The sequence below is a fragment of the Scleropages formosus genome, chromosome 18 (assembly GCF_900964775.1).
Source record: "Scleropages formosus chromosome 18, fSclFor1.1, whole genome shotgun sequence".
NCBI lineage: Eukaryota > Metazoa > Chordata > Actinopteri > Osteoglossiformes > Osteoglossidae > Scleropages > Scleropages formosus.
This window is the reverse complement of record NC_041823.1, coordinates 2,005,145-2,026,560: the sequence shown is the minus strand read 5'-3', so window position 1 is coordinate 2,026,560 and position 21,416 is coordinate 2,005,145. Positions and strand designations below refer to the sequence as shown.

The following is a 21,416-nucleotide window of genomic DNA, read 5'->3' as shown; positions in this document are numbered from 1 at the left end:
TACCTTAAGAAGGTTTCAGGAGATCAGGAGAGAAGTGGCTCGGAAAGAGGTGGTTTGAGACTCTTCCTCAGTGCGGGAGGGATTCAGCAGCTCTGAGGGACAGAGGGAGCTCGTTCTACCACATCGGGGACAAAACTGACAATCTACAGAATTTGAATGTTGGACCCTTGTGAGTAGGACCACCAAGCAGCCAGAGATGGGAGAGCACAGCACTCTCGTTGGGCTGTAGGGAGCGAGCGGGACCTCTAGGTATCAGGGTGTCTTGTGGGCTGGAACCGGAGCGTCGGGGAGAACTTCATGTGAGCAGCTTCAGGAAGTGAGTAGAGAGAGACAAGGAGGGGAGACTCATGGGAAACTCTTTGCACGTCAAGCTCGTGTTGTGCTACAGCATTCTGGGTGAGCTCTAGGCGCTTCGTGGCAGAGGGTGACAGAGGGAGAGTTTATCTCCAAGGCCGCAGCGCGATGTGACACGTGGGCAGATCCGCCCGTTGTTGAACTGGAGGCGTCTGCTGCAACGGGCTGTGGCTTCAGTGTGTTGGGAGAAGCGAAGACTCGAGTCGATCGCCAGGCTTCACCAACGTTACGCCTCGCCTAGCTCGCGACACGGACCTTTTCGCGCCGTCGCCCGACACACACAAACCCAAAACCTCATCTCGTCGTACTGTTCCCACACCGAGCTAAACTAAAAGTGGAGCGTTCCCAGCGGAGCGTTCCCGGACGAGGTAGGGAAGTCCAGGCCTCGTATCGCCGGGCGCGCAATAAAAACGAGCAAGTCGATGTAAATGTAGCAGATGAAGCTGTCTGACGTTCGCAGCAGAGGCACGGATGCCTTGCTGTGCGTTTTACCGCGAGCTGCTGGTGTGGTGCGAAAGGCGACGCCTCTCACACAGAGGCTCCCATTGTGCGCTCGCCCGCTCCATAGATGGCCCTTGTTGTGTGTGTTTTTTTCCCGCAGATGCGTTCGCGAACAATGGCAGCTCCTGCAAGGGGACGGCGGCGACTGACTCCTCGCGCGCGGGGGACACCCGGCACGGCGCCAGCGCAGCTGACCCCGGCGGCCCCCGCCCCCACCTGGTCCGCCTCTTTTCCCGGGATGCCCCGGGTCGGCAGGACAACACCTTCAAAGATCGGCCCTCGGAGTCGGACGAGCTGCACACCATCCAGGAGCAGGGCGGCGCGGAGCACGCGGAGCAGGACGCAGACTAGAGCCCCCCTCGGCTTCTCGCTGGGACAGAACCTCGAACCCGGATCCCCGACCGACATCTAGCATGGCCACGGCGAGCACCTCGGGCCAAGCGCCCTTCGGCCTGGGAAAGCGCAAGAAGAACCCCGGGCTGCTGGACCAACTGGGCCGCTTCTTCGGAGGGGACCGGAGGAGGAAAGGCAAGGTGAGGGACGAGGAGGGAGTCCGACGGCGCGACGAGCGACCGTTCCGCTTCGGGTTTTCTCTTTCGCCACTTACCTGTTACTCGAGTGCAGGGAATCTAAACGCATATACATATTATACATACATACATACATATATTCACGCTCGTGCTCCTTTAATTTTCTGCGGTGATTTCTTACAGCTCATTTCCAGTTTGTAAAGTTGTATTTATGGGTCGCTCATGTTGACACTGGATCGTCGTGGCTGGGTGCGGTTGGGGGATGCTGGTCGAGGGCTGCGGTGACGTCGCTTGACTTTCACTAAGATGTGTTAATAAATATTAATGTAATTAATATTTATCCTTCATCGCCATCGCTTGGTCGCTGCGACTTTAATAAGTGCTCATTAGGGTAGGGATGGAAGATTATTTAGGGGCTTTTTCACCTCCACTTGCATTCTTTGGGGTCCGAAATGGGGCATCTGCGGCTCTCGCACGCTTCCGGGAGCCCGAGGGTTTTATCACTGACGTCGACATGTTCCAGGATGCACTTTCCATGTCAAAACTGACTGGCTGGTGTGTGAACACGGCACCGGTTCACACGCGGCGACATGATTTTAGGGTCGTGTTCTGGTAGAACCGCATTCGGAGGAGTACATTCGTTCCCTTGTGTGCCGGTCACGAAGCAAAGCCCCTCCTGGCGTACCCCCCAGAGACAGGGCGGCAGCTCGTCCTGCACTTGGACGCCTTCGGGATCGAGTGTGTAGCGCTCCGCCGGACATGAACAAAGACCTTTAAACGTACAGCTGGGCGTTCACACAAACGTTCCTAGGGGTATTAAATGGGATGTGACGTGATGGATGTCGTGGCCTTTTGCCGCTCCATCGCTCTAGATGCGGAAAGATTGAGGCGAGTTTGTCCACCGGTATGGAATCAGTTTGAATCCCAACCTTGGATCCATCTTCGATTGTCCAGAACTCCAAAAACCAAACAAAACTGTTTCCCGTCGTGCAATGTTGTGATTTACCACAGACGCATTTGTCAGTTGTCAGCCCCGAAACATCACGTCCCCTAGGCGTCCACCTGCTGGACAGGGGCTGGACCACATAGTGAAAGTGGGAAAAGCATTGCAGGAATCTGGCTTTTCAGCGTGAAGTTGTTGGTTCGAATCCCACCAGGGGCACTGCTATTGTATGCTTGAGTCTTATCTGGCCGTGCTGTCAAATCTTATGCTTGTGCTTCATGTAAGTAAAACTGCCAAAAACATGCGTTCTTATTGCCATGATGTGTTTTATGGCGTGATTACGATTCCAGTTTGAACAAAATCGTAAGCTTAATTTTTTTTTTCCTTCTTTCATAGCTGTCAGGTTTTTTTCAATCCCGTATTGTGCTTGATTTTTTTTTCCATTTTTTAATTTTTCTCAAGATGATTTATTAAAATTGTGATTCTGTGAACATATTAGTTTCTTTATCAAAGCTGTGGATATGTAAAAAAAAAAATTGTTGCAGTATTTCTCTTGTGTTTATAATAAAAAAAAAAACCCTTTTACTGTACTGTAGGGGGATTTGGGGAAATGTTCTCATGAAAGGGACTTATTCAGATGTGTTTCTTTGTTCCGGTTTTTCTACAGAAAAGCGATCAAACGGTTTCTGCCTTTTTAAGCGTGACAAGTTGCTGTTGAAATAAATCAGGAGAACTCTTTATTTTGAATTGTTTTGTGGAAAAATGAGTTTTTTTGCCAGTTTATTGCAAAGGGAAAATGCTGCCACAGTGTTATGAGTTTTGTCGAAAGCCAAGTGGTCGTCCATTTATATCGTGTTTTTTTTTTTTTTTTTTTTTTTTAATGTTGTTTGTTTTATTCTTTCTGCATGTTGCTCAATTAATTTCTCGAGTCACATTAGAGAAGAACTAACTATGCCGTGTGGAAGAGCTTTGTGACGCTCGGATTACTGATAATAACAAAGACATGACTGGGTCTCAATGGGAGTTTCACACCTAATGAGCTGCGGCCCCTGCTTGACGGCCCTGGGTACACGTTGGGAGACGTGCCACACGTGAGCAAATGTGTCATAATTAATAACTGCGCTCACTCGCTGCTGCGAATGATCATAAATCAGCGACTCTTCTTTCCTTCGGTGATACATTCATTCTGAGGGTGTCGATCAAAGCAGCTCTTACAGACGTGGCCCCCGAGGCCCCTGCGGAGACCTGTCGGAGCCGCCACCGCCGCCGCTGCATCACAAAGAATCCCTGGTAACGCCTGAGATAAAAATATGCAGCTGTACAAATTGGCGAAGCAGCAGGATAATTATAATAATGATAAAAATGATGATAATAGTTCAGCCACAGACCTGTTTTCATTATGAATTTCCATTAGGATGTGTGATCATGATAAGCCTGTGCAAATACCTTGTTTTACCCATGGGGTCACGCATAGAGTGTCGTTAAGTATCCGCACTGGTGACACGGGCATTTCCCAGCATGCTTTGCTGTGGGACCCAGGCGGACGCGGTAGGACCTGCAGAGTCGGGTCACGGTGTGGATCATTTCCCGGACCTTTGCTCTCTCTTTGTTATTCTCTGGGATGGAAGTGATGTGTTGATCCAAAGTGTTGTACCCAGTGCCCCCCCACCCTGACCTTGGATAATAATTTCATTAAACGCTCTAACAACAACAACATCGGCATATCTTTCTCTTTTTTGCACACGTCATCTGCTCCTCGCTTTGCAAACCCATGACTGACAGGTGCTAAACGTGTAACGGAGCATGTGAGCTGTGACACGCCGAGGGACACGCGACACACCCCAGTGCTTCAGCCCCACGTTATTAATCTTTTCATGTGTGTCCCTTACTGCTGCTTTATAATCGTGTGTGTGTGTGTGTGTGTGTGTGTGTGTGTGTGTGTGTGTGTGTGTGTGAGAGAGAGTATATACATAGGCCTACTGTTAACTGAGCCCCCAGACTGTAGTGTCTATCAGATACATCAGCCAGAGCTGTCAAATTGTGTCCACTTGTCACATGGCGCCACTTTCTCTCTGGTTATGTCCGTTTCTGTTTGTTGGTGTTCAGTTGTGTCAAATTGTGTCCCATTGTGTCCAGCCGTCAGCTTTAATTGTATTATTTCTGAGCACTAATGGAGACAACTTCATGGCACAAAACGTTTTAAAAAGCACAAAAGTGGAATAAAACCCAGTATCGTGATTGTTTTTGATGCCCCAGCACTTCCAGTAACTTCCGGTGTGTTAACCAGGACGATTCGGGACAATTGTGTATTTTTGACACTTCTTGGGGAAATTCGTGTTGTTCTTGTCCGTCACCACGAAACAACGCCGCCCTCCCCCCCGAGCCCCAGCTGAACGGACTGCTGACATGGAGCGAGACGCCGCTGTGCTCTGGTAATTGCCCTCGACCCCCGGCTCCCCACGAACAGCGCCCTCCCCGCGCCCTCAACACGTGATCCGCAGCCCCGGCGGTCTCTTAGCGGGGGATCGATAGGAGGGGTCCGGGAGCCACGGGCGCGACCTGGGGGAGTGCGGGATGCCGGACCCCTGCAGTCCCTCGTCTCCCACGTGTCCTTATGTTCCTGTTTTCCACTCCTTCCTGCTTGTACCTTTTTGCTGGAACCTTTGGAGAAGAGGAAGGACGGCGCTCGTCCGGCACATGCCAATTTTGTTAAAAAAGCTCATTTTCTACCTTCATTACTCATGTGACTGCAATATCCAGCCCCGGTGTGAGAGGGACACCTTCTGGGTCAGCGTTTGCCCATCTGCTCACCGCAGCGTGACCCTCAATTTCTTACCCAGCCAAACCGATGTAACCGGCCCACGCTGGTTCCGAGGTCTAGAAAGTGCACTGAGACCCCAGCCTTTCCAAATAACACAATAATGAACATATAATATTACAACATAATAAGAGGGAAATTTTTTTTTTTTTTTTTAGAAAAAAGGTTCAGTACAATAATGGGGGCAGCAGAGAGCATCGTGGTTACAAATGCAACCTTTGGACTTAGAGGTTGCAGGTTCGAATTCTATCCCTTGGTGCAGTACCCTTAATCAAGGTATCTACCCTCAACTGACACAGTAAAAGTTACCCTGCTGTATAATTGGGTAAGTAATTGCATGTGGCTTTGGCCAGCATGTCAGGTAAATGAGAGTGTATTCCCTCTGTAGGAGTGTAGTGTAAAACACAGTTTGTGGCTCATAGTAAAAGTACTGAGCACATGGGAATTGTGGAGGAAAGTATGAGGATACAGGCAGTCCCCGGATTACAAACGAGTTCCGTTCCTAGATCTGTCTTTAAGTCGGATTTGTACGTAAGTCGGAATACTTTGGTTCGGTTTGTCTAACGTCAGTTAGTCAAATATTTGTCTTAGTATATAGTATATCGTGTACCTTTCTATGCATAAAAAACATTAAAGAAACATTTCTAGATATACTAAACATCTTTAACATGATAATACAATAATAATAATACAATGTAATTATGTAATGAATGTAATGATGATAATGATAACAGTAATAATAACAATAATAAATGTAACTACCTACATTATTTATAATAGAGCGAGAGAGAGAGAGACATCGGGACATAGTGTTTAACATGCTCCATTATTTTTGCTTTACTTTTTAAAAATGTCCCGATCATTGATCAACTGTAGCCTAATGCTTTTCTGATGTTTGTTGGCGTTTCACCTTTTTCCGATCGCTTTATTATTTCCACTTTAATTTCAGTCACGAACGTTTTCCTTTTCTTTGATGCATCACCATCACTTGCATCTCATTTGCGCTTTAGTGCCACAGTTAGGAGGGTAAAAAGAAAAAAAATAAGCCAAATACAGTGATACATGAGACACTGTTAACAGCAACCTGCATCCGACTGAAAAGAAGGAAGTCTGTCCTACCTCAGGTTCACGAGCCGACGAACCGCTGTAGATGTGCAACGTTCTAATGTGTGTTGCAAAGTAGCGCCTGTTATTGCAAATCATTGTATGTCACTCGAATTTTTAATATAATAGGTTTTACACGGGGTGGTTCATAACTACAGGTTGTATGTAAGTCGGACGTTCGTAACTCCGGGACTGACTGTATTGTAATGTGCTGTTCTGTCCGCCACAGCTGAATGAACGGTGACACCACCTGTTTGTCACAGGTTGAAATGTCTGACGGGCACATGTTGTTCAGACAGCATGCAGTGGCTGAATGTGTTTTTAAAATTACTAATATAAATAGAGAGCAAAAAATATATGAACAATAAAACAGAGCAAATGCTAGAGAAATTAAATATTTTTTCAAATACAATATAAGACAAAAATTTTGCAATATGGAGGCAATTAAAAAGTCTTTAAAGCTTTGAAGTTACTTTGAGCCAGGATAGTGTTGAAAAAAGATTCACTGCTTCAAACCATGAAAAACAAATTGCTTCTAAATTTATCTTCATTAATATGAAATTTCATCCATCCATACAATAGCCACTTGTCCTGAGCAGGATCACGGTGATCCGGAGCCTATCCCTGAAGCATTGAGCACAAGGGGTACACCCTAGACAGGACGCCAGTCAATTGTCGGGTTGGAATATAAACTTTCCCAAGTAAAACAAGGAGATTAATGAAAGAGTAATTAAATACCAAGTGTCTCTCTTTCCGGGGGTGCGGGGGTGCGGTGGCGCAATGGGTTGGACCGGGTCCTGCTTTCTGGTGGGTCGGGGGTTCGAGTCCCCCTTGGGGTGCCTTGTGATGGACTGGTATCCCGTCATGGGTGTGTCCCCTCCCCCTCCAGCCTTATGCCCTGTGTTGCCGGGTTAGGCTCTGGCTCCCCATGATCCTATGTAGGACAAGCGGTTCAGACTGTGTGTGTGTGTCTCTTTCCATCAGTGTCTTAGAAACTAAGAATTTCATCTTTAAATAATGATGTAATCATTGCACGGATGATCATGAACGAACAAATAATGATCAATAATGAATCAAAATGAAACAAATAATGATCGATAATGAACCTACACAGACCTTTCCAGAAACAGATTTCAGAGCAAGTATCACAAAAAGAGCAGTTTGTGTGTTTCTGTTGGACTAAATTTCTGATGAAGGAGGACGTTACCACACCTGATGAGCACGCGTTGAGGGGCTTGTATGGCCGCAAGCCATGTCAGATGGTGGCTAAAGCCCTTTAAAGACACAGAAGTCATCGGAGTCGCTCTACCCACCATTGACACCTCATACAAAAACCGCTACATCCGCAAAGCCGCCAGCATTGTGGACGACCCTTCTCATGGACTCTTCACCCTGTTGCCATCTGGCAGAAGGTACAGGAGCATCCGTGCCTCCGCCAGCAGGCTTCGCAACAGTTTCTTCCCTCAGGCAGTCAGGCTACTCAACACCTTGATGCCTCCCAACGCTCACCTGCCTACAGTTCACAGCCCATGTCTGCTTCCACGTCCTGTCCTGTCCTGTGCATTTATTTCCTGTCTTGTACTCTGTTTTGTGTTGCACCATGGTCTCTGGAGAAACGACATTTCGTTCCACTGTATACAAGCTATAGAGGAATGACAATAAAAACAACTTGAACTTGAACTCACCATTACGCCCCCTAGTGGTTGACCCTGAACTACCTCTATTAAGAGCTGTAAAGAAAATTGTTGGAGCAGTAGAGAGAGAAGATGTGTGAAACTGGAGCACTGCACTTTGTTGAACTATTTCAGTATTGTCAGGAATTCCAGGTGTGTGTTCAGGGTGCGAACACCAGGTCGACACGTCGTTGTCGAGACAACATTAGCTGCCACGGTTTGTCTCTAAGTGCCGCCCCAGCACTGGGGAAGTGAAGCCTTGTGGGAAGTATAGCTGTAGTTGCTAGCTGGCAAGGTGACTGATTTACACTCATTTACCATGAAAGTCTCTTCCAAAGTGTGGTGTTTGCTTTAAACTGATGTAAATCAGAGCCACCAACCCCACGACGGCTGGGCGTGTGCTGACCGGACACCCCCACTCTCCAGCTCAGGTGAATAGTAATAGAGATCACTCACATCATCACTCTTTAACAGCATGAATAATTAAAGAGACAATTTTTAAAAGAAAAAACCGTGGTATCCAGTAATGTAAGAGATGAGTGTGTGTGTGTGTGTGTGTGTGTGTGTGTGTGTGTGGGTGTGTATGTGTATGTGTGCGTGTGTGTCCTCCAGTCATCATACCCCCGGGGAAGCTGTGTCCTGGTCAAACTGAAGGAGTCACCCGAAGGACGCTGTAGCCTGAACTCTGGAAGTTCTGACCCTGTGCGGTCCAGCCACAAAAGTCCAGCTTATGAATACTCATGAGCACTGAGAGAGCGCCCTGGTGATCCTCCTGTTTCATCAAGCGGCGATGCTGGAATAAGCTGGAACGCAATGCGGTCACAGTCGAACTGAGTGCACTGCCTGTCAGTCCACAATTACTCCTAACTATTATTGACCGCCGACACAGCACAGACCTGCGAGGAGAGCAGAACGCGGCTCAGGATACGAGGGACTGCTGGAAGTGGAAAGTAGGCCATCGGTGTTGTTAAAACAGCGGAAAGATTAGATATAAATACAGTTAATAATCAAATCGGTTTGAATCCTGTACATTTAGGACCCGGGTTTGAATACCCACTGTTGCTATAGCATTCTCAAGCAAGGTATTTTCCCTGAATTTATACCGCAAAAAAATCATCCTACTGTAAATGGGTAAATCGGTGTAAGTAGCTTTGCGTGCAAACCTCACGCTGCAAGCTGCCTTAGACAAGGGTGTGAGATAAAGAACCTGTTCATCTATCTATCTGTCGCTCGGCAGCCCAAACTGAGCTCCTTCTGAAGTCGGACCGTTGGCTTTAGCCCCGGTTGAGTCGATCGGTTTCATCAGTAACAATGAGCGAAGGCCACTGAAGAGCACTTGCTCTGGTTTGGGAGCAAATAAGAAAATCAGGTCCCTTACGGACGGATTGAATCAGAGCTCTGGAGCACAATAACATCTTATAATAACAAAAATGACCACTCATAATAGTTTGACTATTATCCTTTCTTTATTAATGCAGATGTGTGTCTCGCCCTCCTGCCAAGGGGCTGTGGAACTCATCCATTTGCAGGCACCTCAGCGCTTGTGCTCCACTAAATTAGGAACTCCTTGCTGGAAGACGTGCTTCTGTAATTTAATTTAATTCACGTTAATCACAGGCAGAAGAAAAGGAACGAGGGAGTTCTTGTATGTATTCCCGCAAAGGGGTCTTGGGCTGTTGCCTTATTAGGCGAACGATTCCTCTCGGGACATTAGAGCCAAACAAAGGGCTGTGATTAGTTATGGGGTGTAGAGCTTTGCTTTGGAGCTCAAAGAAAAAAAAACTGATCTGTTCCCATCCCTCATTTCGATTTCTCTATGGGGGGAACTTAATTAGGATGAGATCTGCAGGCCTTCACCATTTGCATGGCCTGAACCTCTGAAGACCACCCAGCAAGAGGGGAAGCAGGTGGTGTAGTGGTCAGAGTTGATGATTTACACTCAGAGGACCTGGGCTTGTATGGCACCTCCTAAAAACATCCAAACGAACTGATGAGGATCAACTTTACGCAGTTTTACTTTGTGCTATTCATATTTAACATATGTCGCTGCGTACTGTCGGAACCAGTAGTCGTATTGGTGGCAGAAGTGTGATCCCAGTAATGAAAATGATATCACTAACACTCCGACGGGGTCAGCACATGCAATCAAAGACCGTAGGTTTGAATTCTCCTCCTGCGGTAGAACTCTTAAGTCAAGGTACTTACCCTGAAGTGACGCAGTAAAAATTACTCTGCTGTGTAAGTGGGTAAACCATTGTACTTTAGTACTCACACCTAAGTAACATTGAAGCCACCTTATACTATGAAATCAAATTATCAGAAATGTAATAACACCAATAATTTGCACGTCTGAAGGGTTCAGACAGCCGGTTTGAGAACTGGTTTGTACCAGTCTGGAATCCTGTGAATTATTCTTTTGAGCTCGTCCAACAGCTCAACAGAAGCTATCCCAGAATTGTTCAAAAGTTCAACTGTAGGCAATTATTACTGCTCTTGAACGTATATGTGCTCATTTATCTGAAGCCTTTTTTTCAGAGCAGCTTCCAATGTTAGGTTTGTAGACCTGAAATCAACCTGAGTCACAATTTCTCATTTGAACCCATGACACGCCTGGACACGGTTAAAGAGTTTCTTCAGGGTAGCTAAATCCGACATCTGTAAATTAAACTGTAAATATTTTGAGAAATTATTTTACAAATGAGCAGGACAATGTGTGATCGTAAGCAGGGGTGTAGCTAGGAATTTTGGGGCCCCTGAATAATATTGCTCTCCTCCTTTAAATAAATTAAATTAATTACGACTGGAGTTTCTGTGGTCCATAGAGTCATCGCCACCATTCACTGCAATGGCGATGGCCTGCACTGTAAGCCTCCCTTGGCCTCTGTGAATTTCCATCAAGGGTCTGGGCTCACACTGAGATGTTTGGAGCAATATTTTTCTCTGCCTTACCCTGGTAAGAGAGGGCAGGCGGGCGGGCAGGCGGGCGGGCGGGCGGGCCGGCGACCCCGATCCGTCGAAAACGCTCCCCTCATTAACAGGCCTTCAGTTCCACAGCAGAGTGGAAAATGTCCTGATGATGAGTCCCGCATCTCACACACTGCAGACAGGAGAGCAGCGGCACATTCTCACCAGTAATTAATATAATTGCGACACTGTCATTTGTGCGTGCTCATTACGCCAGTATAGAATCACCCGGAATACCGATGGTGCTCATCGGTAGAATTAGCACTCGTGCCTTTGGAAGCAAAATGTTCCTCGTAGGTGGAAACGGGTGGGAACGTGTCTTCCGTCTGTCCTGTTTTGTCTTTCTTTGCTGACGCGCAGCCAGGTTTGAGAGTACTAACAGGTCGCTTTGCGTTTCAATGCTGTGCATAAAAGTACAAAAAAGCTGTTGTTCAGAATCAGGTGAACCGGGGGTGGGTCGGGACAAAATTTGGAGGGTGTAGATTTTAGCTACTGAAATTCAAAAATGCACTTTTTGGAAAAGCATATTATAAAGAAATTGCTTAATAATAAAGAAAAAGTTTAACTGAAGACTGAAGATCTGTCGCCTGTATTTTGTATCCACTATAAACATCATATGATACATCGCTGCCGCGTCCCTCTGAAAAGTTGCAGTTCTGTAGGTAACATTTTCTTTGACAGCAGGTCTAAACAGTAGTGGTAATACTACTAATAGTAAACAGTAAATAGCATATATCTATTTCCCCTAATCAGATTCAGCCTTGAAATTGGTTTTCAGTCTATTCCAGTCCAAGTATATAATTGTATTCTGTGCATATTGTTGTTCACATGTGTGGTATGATTAATAATTACATTTTTTAAAAACTTATTTTTCCTTCTTCATGATCTCATATGTATCTACATCTAAAATTATTTTCTCATATTTGTATGTGTGCCGGGGGGGTGCGGTGGTGCAGTGGGTTGGACCGGGTCCTGCTCTCCAGCAGGTCTGGGGTTCAAGTCCCGCTTGGGGTGCCTTGCGACGGACTGGCGTCCCGTCCTGGGTGTGTCCCCTCCCCCTCCAGCCTTGGGCCCTGTCTTGCCGGGTAGGCTCCGGCTCCCCGTGACCCCGTATGGGACAAGCGGTTCAGAAAGTGTGTGTGTGTGTGTGTGTGTGTGTGTGCGTGCGTGTGCCTTTATGCATTTGGAGATAGAAGTCTAAGGGGTGCCACACCGAATGTTGCCCGGGGCACCGGAAACCAAGCGCCGGCCCTTTAACTGTGTCTGGGAACGAACTTTGAGCCCCTTTTCATCTGAAGGGAATCAATAATTCTTGGCACATTATACATGAAATTGCCTTTTTATAGAAAAACTAGTTACTAAAAGACAAAAGTTCTGCAAATAGTGTTAGACGCTCAGTCCACCTTCTGAGTGACCCATGATGCTGGTGCTTCTGTTCTGGAACACTGATGGACCATGGACCCAACACCCCCCCCCCCACCCCCACCGTGTGTTTCTCTCTGCCCTCAGGGTTCCTTCCGTGGGTCTCTGACCTCCTCCCCACAGCGCCCTCTGCAGGCCTCCCCCCACAGGCGTGGGGACGAGAACGCCGTAGTGCACTTCTTCAGGACGATGGTGAGTGCCGCTCATCTGCAGGTGTGGATCCCGCCACTCCCTTATTCCCAAAGGTCATTTACCACGGTTTTCACTTAGACCCCGTTTCCTATATCTCAGATGTACCATGCTGGACTTTACCTCCAACTTTCTTCTCCTGTCGTCATCAATTTGTCACAAAGCGCTTGACAGACAATACAAGAGAAACACAGTTGTTTGGGAATCAATATAATAATTATTGATCTTGCTGTCGAAAATGGTGAGCAGAAAGGTCAACGCCAACTGTTTTCTGGTTGCTTGACTGATGTATTTCATCTTCATGCCTAATTATATCAAGAGACCATTTATTAGTCTGTGCCATTTTCTCCCTAGACCGCTGTATCCCACCATGGAAAAAAAATAAAAAATACACAAAAACACTTGTGGCAAAATCCTCTTCCAAGATTCTTTTAGTTATATTGAAACCGATTTTTTATACCATGTTTTACCATTTCACTGTATCCACTGACAGCTCCCAGCAGCCCAGACCTCCAGTCACACATTCTCAATGGAAAAAAGTTTCTGCCAAATTAATAAATGTGAATGGAAATAATTACATATCAAAGACATAATCATGGAAAATACTGCATTTAGACAGCAGGTGGCGTAGTGGTTAGAACCATCTGCTTGGGACATTAAAGTTTGTATCCCACCTCCTTCTGTTGTGACTTTGACCAAAGAACTTACCCTGAATTGATACAGAAAAATGAGTTTAAACGGGTAAATCAGTGTATGCAGCTCAATTTTCAAACTTCACTCTGCAAGTCACTTTAGATGAAGGAATCTGATAAATAATGGTAAATAATAAAAATAAAATTTAAAGAACATTTAAGAATAAAAATGATCCCACAGCGCTGCTTGGGACAAGCAGTCGTTGAAATTGAATGGACGGATGGATGGAAAAATAAAAATATATATATTTTTTAATATGAATAAATGCAGTTATGTGAATTTTGAATAAAGAGATTTGTAATGTTGTTAAACATTATAAATAAATCCAGCGTTGTCTAATTTTTTATTTTTTTTTTTATCTGGACCATTATTTTACTATACAGTCAGTAACAATTTTCCTCGTGTTGTGTCCTCTGTCTGTCCAGGTGTCCCCTCCTCCTCCCAAGTCCAGGGTAAGTTCACGCTCTCTGCCCTCGGGCCGCTCCCTACGAATGCGCACCACGAGGAGTCGGGGCGGCTGGGAGAAACACACTGCGCTGCTCTCACACTCTCACCTCCACTCCCATCAGCGCTGCACTTTATGCTTTATACACTGTTTACCCGTGATGCCAATTTCACTTTTGGACTCCTTGCACTTCCTCAGTAGTTTATTCCATATTAGGACAGTAGGAAATGCAAGAAATTTACATCGAAACATACACACACACACACACACATTTTCAGAACCGCTTGTCCCTTACGGGGTCACGGGGAACCGGAGCCTACCCGGTAACACAGGGCGTAAGGCCGGAGGGGGAGGGGACACACCCAGGACGGGACGCCAGTCCGTCGCAAGGCACCCCAAGTGGGACTCGAACCCCAGACCCACCGGAGAGCAGGACTGCGGTCCAACCCACTGCGCCACCGCACCCCCCGAAACATACAGCACTTCCATCATTTATTTCTACCGCACGAACCCGGCCTCTTAATTGCGCGGAAAACAGGTTTTTCTTTTTAGGGCTGAAAACGAATCATGTGCCGCACATGTCAGATTAGCCCCCATTTACTCTGGGGGTCACTGCCACTGCAATTTGCACTGAATTTACACACACTGCGGTTCGGTATTCAACCGGACACTATTACAGTGACGGGGGTAGTACAGTAGTACAGTTACTTTCTGGTGTTGTACACAGTGTTTTACTTTATCCTCATAAATCGTTCCTGTAAATATGATCTAATGATGATTCGCCATTTCCGTACGAGTCACAGCTACATTATTGCTCTAAATATTATTTGTCTCGCAATTAACTAATTATTATTTGTTTCGGCCCACGAGTTGACGAAACTGCCTTAAAGTCCTTCTTAAAATTCACACCAATTGCAGGAGCTTCTTCTGCGAACATTTATTTTCGGAACAGTATGAAATTACAGTTTAATTTATACCCAGGAAAGACGAAACAATCACTGCTCTGTTTCACATGCAAATGGTAGCGAAAGGACTTCGATTCCCGTCACCCAGCGATTTGAGCCTTTTTCCCACCTCAGATCAGCAGCATCCAGACAATCAATGGGGGAAAGCGTAACGCAACAGGGGGGTCGGTAGGGTGGGCACATAGTGGAAAGGGAGAGCTCTTCTCAGCTCCTCTGCTTGCTTGTGTCCAATGTGCGAGAAGGTCATCCTGGGTGGTAAAACAGCGGTAATACAGCGGTACTACATCGTGTTACTAACTGCCTGCTTTGGCAAGAGGCTCAGAGGCCCCTGGCATCCAGCACTCTGTCATCCTGCTGAGTTGGGCCCTCTGCGAACACTGTCAAACATTGTTTTTCAAAGTCCATATTTTGCAGGAGGAGTGTGACGGACTGTAGCTCTACTGCGTTCATACGGCACCAGGCCCCGAGCGGGATGAAACGTGTAGCGAGGGGTCAGGGGTCGGGGGTCAGGGGTCACGGATCAGGGCTCGTGTCCCGCGCGCTCTGTCCGCTCTCTGATTTGTGTCCTGCTCGTTCCTGTGTCCCGCACCCTGCTGATCCTGTCTCTGTCTCTTCCATATCCAGTGGCGAGGACTCGCTTCCAAATTAGGCCGGGTAGGTGATTGTAATAAAAAAGAAAAGAAAGAAAGATGAACTTTGCTGCCAATTATTAATTTCACAGCTGTTTTGGTCTTTGGAGGCTGCAGCTCGCCCAGATGTCCCCCCCCCCCCCCTTTGTTCTCCTTGTTTTGTCCTTTGGAAGCGTCCTGGTAACCCATGTGCAGCGACTCCCTCCCTCCTCTCCGCCCCTCTCACTTTCCTCGCCATGCATGTCTTCCCCTCACGTCCTCGAGTCCTTCCTTTAACCACCTCTTTATTTTCGCAGTAACCCCCCCGTCGACTCCATTCCCTCTAGTCGATACTCGAACCCTTACCTTGAAGCTAAAAATGTTGGGTGGAATTAAAGTGTCTGTGCTCTTTTGTGGAGGTTCCTGAAGGTAATGTATTCCTCGTGCTACTTTCCCCAAGCATTTCTATTCCGTCAGTCTACCTCCATCTGTGAAAGGATGTTTTAGGTGTATATGTGTACATATGTCATTATATCCAGCCATTTCTTATGTATGTTCATGTGTCTGCGTGTGAACTAGAGTGTGTATATATATATATATATATATATATATATATAAATATTTTGTAATATATAATTATATTTTTTCAATGTATTTTTAATAATATATATTATTAATATATGCAGTACAATATACACAATACGTTTTTCCATTTATTCGTTTAGCTGATGCTTTTTCTCCAAAGCGACTTACAACGTTTAACCTCTTACAGTTATTTACCCATTTGTACAACTGGGTAATTTTACTGGAGCAATTTAGGGGAAGTGCCGTGTTCAAGAGTAAGATTCAGTATCATCAGTTTGGACTCAAAACCGGTGGCTCCAACCACTACGCTACCAGCATTTATATTTATATTCATATATAAAAATGCATATGTTTATAAGTATATGATTTTATGTACATTATGTACAGTATTTTGCATATGTCTAACATTAGTTCCACCATAGACAACTAGTAGTTTCACATGCAGACAGCTGCTCAGAAACCACTATTCAACCGGCGCACAGTCTAGACCCTTTGGTGCAGAATGAGACCAGGGCCACATGACAGACCCACCCTCCCACCCCTCAAGTCTTACCAAGTGTATTAGAAGGAAGGAGGGAGTCACGTTGAGAGTATGAAACCCCCCACCCCGTTCTATTCATATTCTGAGCTGCTAGACCCAGGTGATCCTGAAGGACTGGCCTCTGTCAGAGTGACTTCCTGCATTTGCCTTCCATCCTAAACATTTCCACCCTTGGCCTCCGCAATGTGGTCCAGTGACCAGCGGTGTCTCACGCTGGCCGTCCATTCGGGACCTGGTTTCAGACACTGGGGCTTTGAGGGGGCTTCTTTTGGGGCTTTTTACTCTTTAGGCTGGATTACCATTCTCAGAGACAGATCAGGACAGACACACACCGAGACACAGCGTGTTTTACACATCCCGCCTGAGTAGGACAGATGCGTTCGCTATGGAGAAGGTCAGGCTTTTTATTTAATTTGTCTAAGGACCTTTTCATTACACCTCATGCTCACCCTCCTGCTCATACCCTCCGTTTGAAAATATATCCATTGCAGTGTTGTTATTTCTGCGTGCAGACTAGCAGTAGACTTAGCATCACCTTTTCTGTTTCCATGGAAACAGGCTCACATCACTCAAGAGCATCCACATATCAATCAGTGCTAATCCAAAATGGCCATTTGATGCACCCACAGGCGTCGGCGACGGAGGAGTTAAACGACTGCCCTGGTACATGAAAACCAGAAATTTTAAAGAAAAGAACCCAAAAAATGATTAAATCCTCCCTGATCCCGAACTCTTTGGTTCTTTTAAATCAAGGGAGTTTAAATAGGTGATTCCAGCCAGTCACAGAACGATCTTAATTTTTCAGTAGGGAAAATGTCTTACGTTTCATGAATAAAATCTTTTGTCCTTCCTTTAATAAGCAAGTTCCCATGAATGAAACAGGAAGTTCCCTTTGAGCTGCTTGACGCAGCCCTGCAGTCACACCCTGGGTGACGTCTTCCTCCTTCAGACAGGCTCTTGTGCTCAAATATGTCCACTGCAATGACGCGCTGACAAAGCGGCCTCGTCCACTCGAGGGCCGTCCATCGTCCTCTCTGTTCACAGAGTCGGCTTCTGGTCATCTTTGTGACACCGCCGTCGAGTCAGCGGGTCTGTTTCAGAGCTCCGTGTGACGTCTTCTACGTGATCCCGCCCACTAGGGCAGTGTAGCCAATCAGCATCATCCCTTGGTGGGGGGTGCCTGTTCTACCTCTGCATCCTTGTCCACCGAGCGGCCAGGCTTCTCGAACGCACACCGCTCTTCGAGGTCACTGATTCGGTCACTTTGTTCCACCGCAGGCGGAGCAGAAGTCCACGCAGGCCGGCCGGGCTGATGGTCAGGGAACTCTGTCGAGGATCTTCAAAATGGTAAAAATGCTCGTGTGGAACCGTTTACTGCAACGTGCACATAGACTGCTTTAAAATGCATAAAGAGCCACAGGGCACATGGCCTACCTGCAGTACTTCATCCTAAGGCCTCTGCTAGATTGATATGCTAAAAAAACTCTAGCGCCCTCTACTGATGTCCCCCAGAGCTGAATTGTCCCTGCTGTACCAGGTGTCGCATCCAGAATGTTCAGTTCTCCAGACCATCAGGGAACTCTTCTGGACTCCTGTGCACTTTTAAAACATGAGTCTTGGTGCAGTTTGCACTGTAACGACACACGTGTGTCCTCATTCAAGACACAGTGACAGAGGCTCTTTTCTGTTCTTCTTTACCCCACCCTTAACCGTAACTTCACCCCGCAGTGATTATTGGGGATTGGGAAAGCGAAAGCGACACCGTGTTCCCCCAGAGTACGGTGTGCATCTCTGTCCAGTGTCACAACTGGAGGATAGAAAATGCAGAAAGAGCCAAAAACTCAGCTCTCAGCAGGCAGCGTTAACCTCTTGAACCCATATTTTCCAACTTTTATACAGCTGAGTGAGGACTTAAGTGGCTGAAATAATGCACATCCCTCTGGATTACGACAGCACGCCCTAAGCCCCCAAAAGGGAATTCAAAAAAAGGGTCATAAAATAAATAGCTGATGTATGAGTGTGCAGTAATGATACTTTATAAATAAAACATTCGGTACTTTCTGTTTTTGCCCCTGTTCTCTGAACGGAAGACATGAATAAATGCATAATTAAATAAATTTCCAGTTCCACGTAACTATAAGACAGATGTGGAAGTCATGACCACTTGTTTTGACCTCTTTTTCGGCAGTTCTTGAACACACACTGAGTAAATGGGATGCACCTTGGATGATGTCGTGTTCAGGGTAAAATATAGAGAAAAGTGACTCAGCGCAGCCATCAGCACATTTGAAGGATGCTGTTTTTTGTTGTTGTTTTGTTTCAGAAAGTTCCAGTCCTCTCAGGAAAAGTTTCCTTCGTGTCTTTGAATTTTAACAGATTTTCCAAACAGGGATTTTTTTTGTTGATGGCAGGAGTGAAAAGAAACGGATTAAAGAGGACGGTGTTTGCACCGTTCCTCTCAGCACACTATCAGTTTTGCACGGTATGGATTATTTTGATTCCCCTGCACAAAGAGAGCCTCCTCGTTCGCGTAATTGTCTTTAGCTGTGCTGCTTCTCTTCCCTCTCTCGGAAGAAGAACACAGGCAGCCGGTCCAAAGAAGAGGTTTACCTTAAACCCACTACGGTCAGGTTCCCCTGGAGTCCACGTATCCTGTGGAAAAGTGGAGGATAGAAACAAATATTGTTTTTTTCTAACATCGCACAACATGGATATTGCATCTGTTCAGCACAATTTCTTACCTTGTTTATTTGTTCAGGCCGGTCAAAGCCAGTACTTTAAGTACCCTTTTATTTCATCCTCCTGCATGATTTAATGCTATAAAACAACATTTCCTTTACACCTGACACCGGTATTGAGATTATCGTTACTCCAGGTCTGGTGGAATATGGGAAGTCCAACTGTCTGTAGTTCTCACGAGTCGAGATGTTCGTGTCTTGAAACGTCCGACAAAAATGAAAAATTTTTTGTCCGATTTTTCCCTCATGAAAAATTTTTGAAGCGTCTTATGCGTACACGTTGTAGTGTAAAAAAAACCTCCTCACGTGGGAGTTCACAGTACTCGAGGTGCTCGGAGTAAACGTTTCTGCACAGCTCGCCGACGTTTTCGGGGCCCTCGAAGTGGAACCCAAACCGGTTAAATAAAGCAGCGTTTGCAGCTGTAAGAAAGTGTTTGCAACAACTTGGAAGTGCAGACAAAGTTGTCGAGCCTGTTTCCAGCTTCCGATGTTTCCGCATGTAAAGTTGAGCAGGACGTAGACGTGTTAGGCCGCAAAGCTCACGGCCGCTTTTCCCTTCGCTCCTTTCCAGGGGGGGAGCAGATCGGGGTCTCCAGCCAAACGCTGACGCCCCTTCGCCCCGATCCTTCACGACGCCCAAGAGAAACGGGGGATTTGGGAAAGGAAAGGATTCGCTGCAAAAAAAGGAGAAGAAGCCAGAAGCCTGTTTGATCGCCTCACGCATCGCCCTGCTGCTAACGTGCTAACGCATGCTAACGTATGCTAACGTCCCCGGTCCGCCGTCACCGTCTCCGACGCCGGCACCCCACGTCTAACGTGTGTACCGAGACGTGGCGGTACCCGTAGCGGACGACGGCCTCCTCGCGCACCCGGCCTCGAAGGGCTCCCGACCCCACCCCGCCCCACGCGTTCCGTCAAGTTGCTAACGTCCCAGTGGTGGGGGGAGGGGCGACTCCCGATAAAAGTGGACATATAACAAATGTCCTGCCCCATGTTTGGGTGTGAGCAGCAAACACACGTGTGTTTCCTTTCCCGTGTTGCTCTGTTCTCGTCCCCCTTGACTCTTAACACACCATTAGTGTTGTTTGTAAGTAGCGCTTCCCGTTAGCTTCATCTGTTAGCCTGGAAAGGCCCTCTGCTCGTGGCGATGAATATTTAGGCCTAAAACTCAATCTCGGTGTCTGTTTAGTGTGTCTCTGTGAAACGTGACCCACTGCGTAGGGTTGCGCTTCTCTCTCTCCCGCTCTTTCTCGTCCGGCGGGGGGGGGGGGGTACGCCTTCGTGTCGCATCCTAAGGTCTTTAGCTGCGCTGTAAAATGCGATGTAAAAACGACGACGCTGAGCTACCGACGAAGGTCGCAATTTAGCGAATGAAAATAATAGCGTACTCTTTCATAACACCCTGTTGAATTGCGATCCTATAATAGTTGTTTTTATTTCGGTTCCTTTCTTTCCTACATGAATACTTCACTAATTTGATTAAGGTGCTAAAATTGCGGTGGTGCGGGACTTTTTCCAGCCGTATTTAAAACAAAGAGCGAGCGCTTGTCTGAAGTGCCCTGTTTTTGTGTCTGGAATGAAGAGGCCGCAGTGAAACAAATTGCACTAAACGTAATTATCGTGGCGGCGCGGCCATACGCTAATCCAGCCCCTTTTTTTAGCTCACAGCTACACTGTTCGTGGTGCGTTACTGTGTTTCCCATGTTGGCGGCTTTGCTCCCTTTGTTTGTTATTATATGCTCTCTTTGTGTCTCATTATATGTTATTTCATACGCTTAAAATTGGAAAAGGAAAAGCTAACGCGGCACCGTTTGTGGACGGCCCGTCTTCATCTGTGCTTGTGTCCGAGCGCCCCTGTAAAGGCGTGTTAATGTCACAAAATAAAATAAGTGCATGCGTGTCCTGTCACCCTTGTGTGTAAAAGGACATGGGGAGGGACAGACATGGAAAAGGGTCCAAGGGCTCAGGAGGGTCCTGAGGAAGATGGACTGGTACCGCGGACCCCCAGAGTCCGTTCCTCCACCACAGCTGTCGTCTGGGTGTCTTTAAAAAGGGCTCGATTTCCTGAGTGTGTGAGTGTGTGTGTGTGTGTGTGTATGCATGGTCCCTAGGAATGACTGTACAGTGCTGCACATTAAAAACACAGAAACGTGTTCACCTGCGTCCCTGTCACACAAAGAATTACCTGCCTTTTAACTTGAAGCTAAATCAATAAAATCAATTAAAGGAATTAGATGCAACTTGGAATTGTTTTTCATACGAAAGTGTTAAAGGCAACGAGGTGTTAATCACGCCGGTTTATTCACAGTGCGCACGACTTCAGGCCAGGTTCTGCAGCCGTTC

The 21,416-nt window shown here is 46.6% G+C and overlaps 2 protein-coding genes across 3 annotated transcripts in view; both read left to right on the top strand.

Moving 5' to 3' along the window:
• LOC114912548 (myelin basic protein-like) overlaps positions 1-1,222 on the top strand; it is a 38,385-nt gene extending 37,163 nt beyond the window's left edge. The window contains exon 4 of the mRNA XM_029259808.1: positions 956-1,222. Within this exon, the coding sequence (XP_029115641.1) occupies positions 956-1,206 (251 nt within the window). The 3' untranslated portion in view covers positions 1,207-1,222. The remainder of the gene's footprint in view (positions 1-955) is intronic.
• Positions 973-20,981, top strand: LOC108940666 (myelin basic protein). 2 transcript variants are annotated; one of them, XM_029259806.1, is made up of 6 exons: positions 1,256-1,388; positions 12,397-12,501; positions 13,617-13,643; positions 15,226-15,255; positions 17,614-17,682; positions 19,645-20,981. In XM_029259806.1, the coding sequence occupies exons 1-6, from the start codon at positions 1,269-1,271 to the stop codon at positions 19,678-19,680; spliced, it is 387 nt and encodes a 128-aa protein (XP_029115639.1). In that variant the 5' UTR covers positions 1,256-1,268; the 3' UTR covers positions 19,681-20,981. The 2 variants fall into 2 exon arrangements, with proteins under 2 accessions (XP_029115640.1, XP_029115639.1); XM_029259807.1 differs by lacking the exon at positions 15,226-15,255 and having other exon boundaries at positions 973-1,388.
• The last annotated feature ends 435 nt before the right edge of the window (positions 20,982-21,416 follow it).